The sequence below is a fragment of the Homarus americanus genome, unplaced genomic scaffold (assembly GCF_018991925.1).
Source record: "Homarus americanus isolate GMGI-L3 unplaced genomic scaffold, GMGI_Hamer_2.0 scaffold41366, whole genome shotgun sequence".
NCBI lineage: Eukaryota > Metazoa > Arthropoda > Malacostraca > Decapoda > Nephropidae > Homarus > Homarus americanus.
The window spans coordinates 7,710,125-7,722,840 of NW_024723541.1; the positions used below are offsets into that span (position 1 = coordinate 7,710,125).

At 34.0% G+C, this 12,716-nt stretch overlaps 1 protein-coding gene across 1 annotated transcript in view; it reads left to right on the top strand.

The window, feature by feature from the left end:
• LOC121863622 (methionine synthase-like) overlaps positions 1–5,822 on the top strand; it is a 50,551-nt gene extending 44,729 nt beyond the window's left edge. The window contains exons 20-21 of the mRNA XM_042362368.1: positions 4,464–4,667; positions 5,080–5,822. Coding sequence (XP_042218302.1) covers positions 4,464–4,667; positions 5,080–5,172 — 297 coding nt within the window. The 3' untranslated portion in view covers positions 5,173–5,822. The remainder of the gene's footprint in view (positions 1–4,463; positions 4,668–5,079) is intronic.
• The last annotated feature ends 6,894 nt before the right edge of the window (positions 5,823–12,716 follow it).

Here is a 12,716-nt window from a genome sequence, read left to right on the forward strand (position 1 = left end):
AGAAAGGGAAAGTGACCGCGAGATTGGGCTATTTTTAGCCGTGGAGGTGGTCAGTAATGCATACCGGTATCGGTATATTTACTCATAATAATATTTATCTCCTATAAATAATTGATTTAAATTTTATTTTTTTACAAAGAATATTCAGTAAATGAGTGCATTAATTCTTGAAACTATCGACGGTTAATTACAGACGCTCAAGTGACGTCACTAGTGTTTACACTACACCAGCTGGTAATATTTGATGCCATTACTTGAAGTGAATTGGCCTTATTTTAAGTAACTAACTATAAATAAATACAAAAATTAAAAAAAAAGATCAAAACTGAGAAATAATATACTGTATGTATGTTGTGTTGTCAAAGTAAGAGGAACAATTGTGTAAGTACGTAATATTTTTTCACTCAAATCCTAATGAAACACTACTGGAGAACATTCCTTTGTCGCAAAACAGTTTATAAATTAAAGAAAATAATTACAGTGTGTTTAATATATTACAGTATATTATAAATAAATAAATAAAACAAATAATTCGGTAAATCTATTTAAAGTAAATGGAAAATAAGCAAACATGTTATTTACCAAGACGCTTCCGTCTGGCTCAGGGTGAGATGGAGGGGAGATAACAAGGCTATTTATAGCCCATCTGAAGTGGCCAGTACCCTAATGCACCATAAATAATTCATTGAACATTCATTTTTTGTACATAGTATATTCAGTATATATATATATATATATATATATATATATATATATATATATATATATATATATATATATATATATATATATATTTGTGTAATAAATGTATGTAGTAAGTACATACTGGTAACCTTTTTCACTCAAATCCTAATGAAACACCACAATTAGAATACGGTGGTTGCTGTTGAACCACATGTTGTATAAATAGTCGGAACACAGCCACACCACCGAGACGAGGGAACACTCCCACCACGCTTCAGTGACGTCACTAGTGTTTACACTACACCAGCGGGTATAATTTGATGACATTACTTGAAGTGAATTGGCCTTATTTTAAAAAATCAAGGATGGTTGGTAAAGGACTACTGAGTCAGTGGGTAAGTGTCACATTTGGGGTACTGGTCTTATACAGCAAATAGAGCTCAAAAGCTACTTTTTAAATGGAAATTTGGGGGGGGCGTCTTATGCACCCCGCCGCCTTATAGGCCGTGATATACGGTAATGTATACATACATATACATATCATAATATAAATATACATACATATTATTAATACATATACATATATATACATATAAACATATATACACATATATATATATATATATATATATATATATATATATATATATATATATATATATATATATATATATATATATATATACACACCTAGACCCCGACTTACGACTACGTGGACTTACGACCGTCGGGACTACGACCGCCTCAGATATAGATAAAAAAAATGACACGCATTTTCTATACCGAAACGTTTCCAGTTAATGTAGTCTCCATGTATAATTAGAAAATTATGGGGGCCCCATGTGCATTCAGCTGACTACATTAAAGGTTAAGTGCTCAGTCACACTGTATCCATTCCTTATTATTTATTACTTTCACTGTACTGTATCCATTCATCATTATTCATTACTTTTACTGTACTGTATTTCATTGTAGATTTTTTATATCTATGTCGGACTTACGACCATGTCGGACTTACGACCTGGATTTGGGTCCCTAACCCCGTCGTAAGTCGGGGTCTAGGTGTATTGTAGTATTTATTCAAGTCAATTAGGATAGAATATTATTGTAATACAACAGTTTTTTTAACTGAAAACCAATCGAAAAGCGATTACGGTAACATCTTTTCAACGAAAGAAAGCGAAAGTCATTGTTTTTGTCATGATTTTATCCCACTTTCCACTGTAATACGCACGTCATTTCAGCAAAAATATGACATTTCCGTGAATGCATTATATCAAGCACAGTATGAATAGAATACCATTGTAATATAACAGTATTTTAACCAAAACTATTAAAAAAACGAGTAACTTCTCTTGAACATCGGAAGGTTAGGTAAAATCTTTTGTTTTCGTCATGTATTTTATCCTATTTTACATTAAAATACATCACGTTTCAGCAAAACTACTATTTATTTCCGAGAATATATTCATTCAGGCACAGTTAAGGTAAAATGTACATGTGATGTAACAGTTTGTTAACTGAAAACGATTCGAAAAACACGTGTACCGTGTAGCTGATACTCAACAGCTGGTGGTGCCTTCATGCATCGTTGTAAACAATAGGAGGTTGAAGTAGATTACCGGGTATTATATTAAGTGTGAAATACCGAAAAGGTTTTTTTTCCAGTATTTTTTGTAGATCAATGAGAACTGTGATACTGTATATGATATGATAAGTTAGCCTGTGCTAAGAACTTCAACATAGACTACTGAAAACACGTTGTAAGGTAATTTAGCCTATTGTAAGTTGGTGAGCTTCATTTGCTGAAGGAACTGCACAACTTTTCATTACTAATTGGTACATTTTTACGTTTCCATTGTTTACTGGCAGTAAATGGTAAATATTTTTCATGTCTGAAGCTAAAAGTTGCATCCCCCCCCCCCCCACACTAGTGGTGGAGATGTTAGATTTAACCAAAAAGACGCTGGTGTTTTATCCCAGCAGTGGGTGGACCAACATTTTAGCTTAAGGTCTGCATAGGTAATATTTCTGCAAATCTAAAAAAAAAAAAAAAAGTTCAGATTTTGTCCGAATTATCCGAAATCCGGATTAAAGGGGTCCGAATTAACGAGGGTTGACTGTACTACTGTATAGTATATAATGCTATGACATTATCTGGTTTAAGTGCTATGGGTTTTATATGTATTCCTGATAATTTCTCGGTGGTTACTACACATGATATAAGGGATAACAGCACATTAGTTTTACTATGAATCACACAATCAGAGATACCAACCCTACCAATACATGGCGACAGTCTCAGTGTTCATTGTGAGAGTCATCGCACCCAGGGGTGCAGAATAATTTTTTGTTGACTGTACAATCCCCCAGGTATTCATAAATCGCCCTTAATTGTGTTGAAAAATGACTGGAGGTCCTCGTTATAAGAGTATTCACTCTTCGTGGTTTTGCAGTCAACCATCTACGTAAAAAGTTCCCTCATTTAAGTGGATTTCACTCTAAAACTCTGAAAACTCCTGATGAAATCTCCAGATTTAAAACTCAAGATAAAATCTATGAATTTTTAGCTGAAGCGTTTGAAATTTCATCTTCTTTCTGGCATCATGCATGCACACCCTTGTCCCCGTGCCAGCCTCTCGCTTTGTTTTCTCCAGACCAGTGCTGTGTTGTGTTTACTCCTACCTTTGTTGAGTTCCCAACTCAAACAGGGTGGTGCAGCACTCAAAAGGAAGCACACTAGCTATAGTATAGATGTAAAATTAGAAATGATTAGACAAAAGAAGAATGGGAGTGGACAATCCACCTAGTCCTGTTTCTTTTTCATCCTCCAAATACTCCTCCATCCCCCAGCACCCACCTCCATCAATCTAATCAAGCCAAACATCTCTACCTTTGAAGCTAAGTAAATAAAAATATTTGATTATGTTAAAATTATTTATTTTTAAAACATTGTCTCAATGAACCACTGGAGTGAGTGTGCACCAGCAACGGTTGCTGTGGACCACCTGGTCTCTGGCACAACTTATGCTGCCTCAACACACCGACCCCAATGAACTTTAAAGATGTTAGATAACTTGTAAAGTTAAATAATTTCTGAAAATAATATGTTATCAAATGTTTGACAAATGTTTCTAAGGTAAATAATTGTTAAAGATATCATATAAATTTTTTTTGAGTGTTGTGTACAATGTCATGGTCCCAATTTGACCTATTTCCATTATTTCTTATGGGATTACTTCCTCGTTTTAAGTGGATTCATTATCAGAGGCGTTTTTCTGGTCCCAATTAACCGCGGATAACGAGGACCCCCTATAATTACTCTACTGTTTTCCTTGCATTCATCTTGGTTAACTGCTTTATTGTGAGGAACTGAGCTGCAGGAACAAAAGAGAGTAGGTTATTAAGGTTTAGGAATAAGAGATATTGTTTATATATACACAGGCTGTTAGGATTAGAGCTGATTAGGGTTAAGATAAAGAAATAAGAGAATTTCCCAAATAAAAAAATTAATACATTACCTTATTTCTTAATCTTCACTGATCCTAACCCTGTTTAGTTCCAGCACACAAATAAGGTACTGGGTCCTCTACCTGTAATAAAAGGCTAACCAGCCCTGAGCCTTGAGTCAGACTAACCAGCTCTCTACAGCTGTTTTATCAATCTAGCCTGATTAGAGGAACAAACTTGTGTGTTGGCTGTAAGTAAAAACCATGATTCTGGTATTGTGACTATTCCATGGTCATTGTCAACTCTTATTCGTTCATTATTTCTTTAAGGGAATACGACCAGCTCCTGGATACCCAATCCAGCCAGATCATCAAGAAAAATTAACTATGTGGAACGTCATGAACGTGGAGGATCTGACAGGAATTGGTCTGACAGAGGCGCTAGCTATGACTCCCGCAGCCTCAGTCTCAGGACTCTACTTTGCCAATCCTAAAAGTCATTACTTCTCTGTAGGGAAGGTGGCGAGGGACCAGGTAAATACATCTTCCTAGAATTTATACTTCTTTACCTACCTAATATCTATACTCCTCTCCCAGTTTTGTTTGGGATGGATCAGCATGTACAGCAACCTCAAAGAAGATACGGAAAACTAAGGAAGAGTGACAGGAAAATGGCTAATTGATAAGTAGAAACGTTCACAAAAATTTAGTTATATCCTCAACTTACTTTCAATTTATTATTATTATTATTTTTTGGAGATGCAGTAATCAAGTTTTATGCTGTAAATGGTGCAGTACAGTACTAACCCACAGTTTGTTTATTGAAAATTTAGATAACATAATATGCTGTGTAGCAGGTAGTATGATGGTGTAGAGTGTAACAGAGTAGAGCAGGGTCATTATAGATACAGTATTATGCATAGTGACCATTTCTGTTGCCTTACAGGTCGTGAGTTACTCTCAGCGTCGTGGTGCAGACATCTCAGAAGTTGAAAGGTGGTTAAGCACGAACTTGTCATATGATCCAACTGAGGAGTGAGGTGATGAAGCCAAACATTTACTGGTTATTGATCCTAAACCTCCAAGTCTACCTTAACTCATTGAATATGATATCACCATACTCAAGAGGTTAAGTCATTGTACTGAGGGGATTCAGTCATCATACTAAGGGAGCTCACTTATTCTGAAAAGGTTAAAACAGTTGAACATCAATGTCCTGGTGTGACTAATGCTGTTTGTGGAAGATGGTACAATATGCTTAAAAAAGAAAAAGAAAAAAAGAATTTAAACTTCTGCATCAGATATTATAAGTATTGCACAGCATAAGATTTTGCAGGTTTAGTATAGTAATTTTATATCATGAAAGAGAGCAGTAATTTCAAGTGAAAATGGTATGATATGTATGTCAAATATTCGCATAAGAAATTAGGGAAGGACGTTTACCAGTAGATGTTTATTTTTACATATTTCAAGATGTATAAATCAGTGTACCTGTAAGTGTTTGTGTTTGTGTATGTTTGATGCTAAATAGGGATAATCATCCTAATAAGCCTTAAAATGCAGTTGACATTTTTGACTGATGAATATTTTGTAGTCGTAACATAATAGAAATTACTCGCACTGTTGTTTGTTTCATAAAATTTGCTTATTATTTCTTAACACTCTTGCACATAACCGAGGGGGGGTGGGTCTGTGGTTTTTTTTTTTACCTAAACACATTAGGTCCAGTGGGCAAGTGAGGATCGCTTGGTAGCTGATATGAGAAGCATCTGGGTTCTGCTTTATAGCTTCGCTATTTATGAATGTTGAATAACATAGTTTGTTGTGTTAAGTAGCTAAGTCTTTTCTCTGTCCCCTCCACATAGGGAAGAAGAAGAAAAGAGACTTCTATCAGTTTGTGTAAGTAAATACACCTACTGTAAGATGTACCAAATATATGTCTATTAACTCACTTTCTCCCTCTATATTACTCATTATCTTCTGAAAGCAGCATTTTTGCTACATCAGGAGGTACAAAATTTAATTCTGAAGAGAAGGGTGTAAAACAAATTGAATTAAGGGTAAAAGTAAATATTTTATGTTAAAAATAAAAATAAATCTTGAAATTTGACTGCATATACAGTACTCATGAAAAATTATGATGAGTAATTATGTACAGTATAAGTAACTGCTTTAAAAAATAAACAATTACAAGTAAATGAGAACACAAAAACAGCATAGAGAATGGGAATGTCATGTGGAACCAAAGGTAATAAATCCTCGTGTACCCGGGCTGTTATCACCCTAGGCCTCCCCAGAGAATAACTCAGCAAGCTAAGTTCAGCCCCTAACCTACCCACTTGATTCAAATGTATGCATCTAAGACATCATCGATACACATACAGATTTACTTTAAAAATATTTTAAATCGATGCACTCGCGGTGCCCAGAATGCTCGAGTGCACCTAATTTTCATTGACACACGAGTGGCATTCAAAATGCACGAATGTTAAGACGGGTTCTAAACTTGGGGTCCATGGTCCCCCAGGAAGTATGTGAAGCCTCATCAGGAGGTACATGAGATACATTTCAAGGAGCCAAAGGCATATTGGGCATATACAGTGCAAAATACTGTATGATAAATGTAACTTATTCTGAAGATACATGTACTGTACAGTAGTTAATTAACCCTGAAACTGTAGCTATGGAAAAATTGGGTAATCGCTGTATGTGGAAAAATTTTGTTTTTTAATTCTTAAGCAAATTAAATAAAATTTTCTGAATGAATTACAGTATAAACAAGCAGGCAAAGTAACAGAATATGGAGACAAAATTTACGTACCATACAACTCGTCTGGTAGATGTTTCTTTTCTATTCATGCACAATCTTATTATATTAACATGTAATAATGATCAAGGAACCCCTTCCTTCCCTCCTGGCAGGAAAGCATGAAGTTCTCTCACTGAGACCAAGTGGTACACTGAGCATAAAAGGTTCAGAGTTACCGATTTAAGACATAATTTATTGTCATAACATGACCATACTGTACTATACCAAAATTAGGTTAGGTTAGTAGTGATACTGCACTGTACCCTCATTAACTCGGATAGTTATTAATCAGATTTCAGGTTAATTTATGTTTTTTTTTTTTTTTTATTAATTAATTAAATGATATGAATTTGGAATGAATCTGAAATAACAGTGATTCCAAAAAGTCAGTTATTATTACGTGTACAGTATATGAATATGTTATGAAATAGACGAGATCAGTGAATTATAAGAATAGAATATGACATATTAAGATAATGTACAAAACTACGTTTGGGTGCATAAGCCAGAAGAGGGGAGGAGAGGAAGACTTCCCTCCCGCGCTCCCTCTATAACGACAGTACCTGTTTGCAATTTCACCATAATTCATATATTATTATTGAAAAATAATTAATTTTCCCCCAAAATACCACACTCAATCCCAGATGAGCTATTGCGCCATAGTATATTCCTAGAGCGGTAATAGCTGATCATTCCTGCTCTCCCTAACAATGTTGCCAGCACTCACCATCTCTTAAGCACCATTGTTGTCACTGCTCAAGAGGGTTGATGCTTACCACAGGATCTGTCTTAAGCACTTAGTAAATAATATTGTAGCATATTATTCAGAACTTAATCAATATTATTGTTGTGTATAATATGTCTCCATATGCCTTGGTTTATTCACTGATCAGTTGTCTTAAGTGCAATAGCCAAATCGAGCCATCGTATAAAAATTTATTTTAAGATAGCAATTATAAATTAAAATGTATAAGACAATCGTTCAGTAGTGTTATTAATAAGTGCTGTGTAAATGCATTGTCATTTCACCTCGCCTCTCGTCTCTTCAACTCACTTCGCAGTGTTACATTTATTTATTACAGGTACTATTATTTACTTTATTATTAATGTTTGTTTATTTAAAAAAATATTTATTTTTGCACAGTATTTATAAATAGATTATTTTATGTGGCAGCCAAGGCATGGCAGGTGCAAAAACTGAATAGAAAACAAACGAATAATCAAACAAACAAAATTCGGAAATGTCGAATAATGTCAAAATATTCCAGATTCGGTTAATTCGGATTTTCCGGTAGTTCAAGTGACCCAGAGCCCCTTTTTTTGTTGAATTAACGAAGGTATAGTGTATTAATTTATGTTTGTGTTAGGCTCATTTGTTCTAATGAACTGATTACTACACTCTGTACTCAGTGACGTTAGATGTAGTCATTAACATTTTCATTCATCTTACAATATTCTTCACAACAGTGCTGTACTAGCAAAATGTGCATCCTTTACTCTCATTTGTCCAGTAAGGTGTAAGTCCCCCACTAACTTGTGCCCTTTGTTTTTCCCCCATTTAGCTTATACATACCTTCCATGTCATGCCATATTAACATATGCTTACTCATATTTTTTTGTTCTATGCATTACCTTAGCTCCTTCCTGTCTCATTCTGCACTTATCTTGCTTCATTATGCTCCAAATTCCCATTCCATATTAGTGAGTAATTTTATTTGCATCATTTGTGTGTAAAAAAATATAAAAATATTCTAATTTTTGTGCATTTTCCACATTTTTCCGAGTGTCCACCGATTTCTTTCCAACTTGTGCACTCACAAGTACAGTACTTGGTAGTACTGTACAGTACAATTTACTGTACCTGTATACTGTACTACCTTTTATAAATCCTCTCAGGAAGCTGTTTTTATTTATGACTCGGGAATTGATGAAATATCCAAAACTCCAGCTTCCTCCTCCATACTGTTTTTCCTGAACATAATTTTGTGTTCCCCAGATGTTCTCTCCAACCCTTGTTTTAGAAAGCCAAGAAAGAATTTAGTACATAACATCCAACAATCAGATAAGTATAAATAATCAAGTGCTGTACTGAATGTAATTTTGAGCCCGGTGAAGGTGCTTTTAAGAGTACTACAATATTTATATAGTAGCATCTATTTTGCAGTTATAACCTATATATCCTATACTAGGTATGTTTCAAATTAGAATTATGTAGTGTTACCATGCAAGAATCAAGGAAAGATATTTCTTCAAAATTTGCTGCACATATTCTTTTTGGTTATTATATTTATCTAATTACATGTTCACTTTATGAAGCAATTAATGGAATGCTGGTGTCTTAATTTTAACACTAACCCCTCTTGTTTAGTTGAGAACAGAACAAGGCCACAATAGATAGCTAGAATTGCAGTAAAGTACAGTACAGTACAGTATCTGTCAACTGAGGGACCAAGAGTCCTCTGTACAATGGATAATTATGCAAAGTTGATACAGTACCATCATTAACATGTGCCCAAGAAAATCATTTAAAAAATCAATGTATTTGTGTTTGTTTGGTTATACTTTTTTCTTCAAATACAGTAGTATTTATAATTTAACTTACTTCATTATTATTTAACACACACTTCATTGTTAAATCTACAAATAAGCTTTCAATGTGTCATTATTTTCCTACAATAACCACATAAATTACTTCACAAACTCACATAAAGACTAGTAGAATCATCACTTACACCACCACACAGTCACCGAGCCAGTTCCTCTCATGTAACCTGCAGTTCCACCACCCAGAGAGATTAGAACACCTGCAGTTGCCTAGTTTATAAATATACTAATGCACTTTAGGGGGAAATTACTCAATCAAAGATAAAGTAAAGTACAGTACAACAGATAGGTGGAAAATGAAATAAGAGAAAACAATTCTATGCTAAAATCTTTTGTAGAATAAATAATTTGTGTAAATTTTCAGATGGCAGATACTTTACTGGATATCCAGAGATACTATCTGGCCGGATATCTTGATAACCAGTCCAATCTTAGAATGGAATATGGATGGTAATAGGAAATTTGTATGACTGTTCAGTAAGTTAAATTTATTTTTATTTCGATCAAAGCACAATGATTATTGTACCCCCATAATTGCAGTAATGTCTTACAGGTTGACAACCCTTTATCCGAAAACCGAAAAGCTCTGAAAACCGAAGAAAAAAAAGTTTGTGGAGCAAATTTTTTTTTTTTTTTTTTTTTAGCCCACCCGGGCACAGGTCACTGACCCACATCGGGGCCTGAGGGGGTGAAAATGTAATAGTAATAATAATTATAATAATACAGGTAATAATGATAATACAGTAATACAGGTTGTACATCTCTAGTCCGGCATTATGTGGTCCGGAACGATTTTAGTTTGTCCAATAGGTAGATAGGCAGTTTTTTTTTTTTACTTATCTGAATTATTATTATTATTACAGGAGTATTAAATTTTTGCCCCTCAGGCCCCAATGTGGGTCAGTGACCTATGCCCGGGTGGGCTAATCCCCTTAAAAAAAAAAGCCGCGGGAAATTAAGGTTTGTTTACATCCAGCAGTTCGGCTGCTCTCTCTCTCTCTGCTTGTCTATACAGAGTACAACATTTAACCCTTCAATATATATGAGCAGTAAATAAGTGTTGCTTTCATATTCTTATGTAGAGTAATGACGATATATTTTCACATGTGCGCACTTACATACGAGCAGTCTCACTTTTTTTTTTCCATTAATGGTTAGCTACTTATATTGTTCCATTTATTAACATTAAATAACATTACAGGTACTTCAAGCAACCATATTCATTTTTTACATTAATTTTACTACAGCTAAAATCAGGGTCTTATTTTCTTCAGTTTTATATGTAGAACCAATCAGTCACTGGTTTCGTAAGACTTTAACATAAACAATGCCGGCAGCCGTCTCGTCTCCTCTAATATTCCACGTATTATTAATAAATTGTATTGTTAATTTTGCACACACATACACACATTAATTCAATAAAAAGAAATTCAGAAACATTAATTAAAATATATATGAACAGTAAATAAGTGTTGCTTTCATATTCTTATGTAAAGTAATGACGATATGTTTTCATGTGTGCTCATGCGCACTTACATACGCGATCTCTCTTTTCTCTTTACCATTATCGTTAGCTACTTCTATTGTTCCATTTATTAACATTAAATAACATTACTTAAAACAACCATATTAATTTTACTACAGCTACAACCAAGGTCTTATTTTCTTCAGTTTTATATGTAGAACCAGTCAGTCACTGGTTTTGTAATCAACAAAAACAATGCTGTCATTTCTTCGTGTGTTTTAATATTCTACGTATTATTAATGAATTGTATTGCTCATTTTGCACACATAAACATTAATTCAATAAAAAAGACCTTCAGTAATAAACAATAATGAATGTTTTGTACATAAGAGAAATGACGCTGTTTACACGATTATGCACGTCGTCTGCACGTTGGCGGGCCGTTCAAACCCGTTGAAATTCAAGTTTCCGCCTTCAAAATTGTTATTTATTTATTTTTTTGTGTGTTCCAATAAAATACGTCAAGAATTAAAAACTCACGAAATTTGAGAAGCTACTGTACGACATTTAACCCTTCAATATGTCTTCAAAGAGACCATGATGCAGAGAAAGTGGTGCTAGTGCTTCCAGGCATAAGCACAAGTCACTATCTATCCAGGAAAAGGGTGAATTTCCATGGTCCGGCACCGGTCAGGTCCCGAGGTTGCCGGACTAGAGAGGTACAACCTGTAATAACAATTATTCATAGTAAATAAAATTTTCAATAAAAAATACACAAAAATAAAATAAGAATGATAACAATAATAACAATAATACTGTAATAATGAAATAATAATAATAATTAAGAAATACAAGAATGAAAAAAAGATCAAAAGTGAGAAACATGACCTAGACCTATGAATTATTATTATTATTACTGTATTATTATTTTATTATTAATATAATTATTATTATTATTATATTTTAGGCCCCAATGTGGGTCAGTGACCTGTGTCCGGGTGGGCTGATCCCTGTAAAAAAAATAAAATAAAATAAAAAAATAACCATTCTGAAATCCGAAAAATTCCAAAAACCGGAATGCATCTGGTCCTAAGGATTTCGGATAAGGGATTGTCAACCTGTAATTATTTTATTACCTGTACCTGAATTTGAAGGTACCATATTTATACCAAATTCCATAATTAGTTACATTTTTTAATTTAATCCTTGTATACGTACTTGAATTTTTAGGAAAAGGCTTTATTCGGATGTCCAACTACATAAAGGAAATAATAAAGGTGCACTAAGTTATCAATTACAGTACAGTACTATTCTAGAGGAGTGCAGCAGCTAGTTCTATTCCTTGGCACTCCCAGTACTTGCAGCTGTAAATGGTTACTTAAATATAGTGGTCAAGTGCAGTGTTTGCCATGTTGCCTCATTATATATTGAAGGCTTAGTAGACAGTGTGTTGTATCCACACTGTCCCAAATGGTTAGTTACTTTTCACTTATATAAAGATTTCAAGATGGAGTGAGGTAATTTTAAGCTAGTTGTCTTCTGAAATTTCTTAAAATATTTGTATTATTTAGTGAGCTGCATAACGAGAAATGCCATATTTAATCTTGATGTAATTGACTTAAAATTATGCTACCTGAATACCACTTTTGACCTCAAACAGGAGGTGAAATAACTGGTCTCTTATTGTGATGCAAGTGTAAAATTA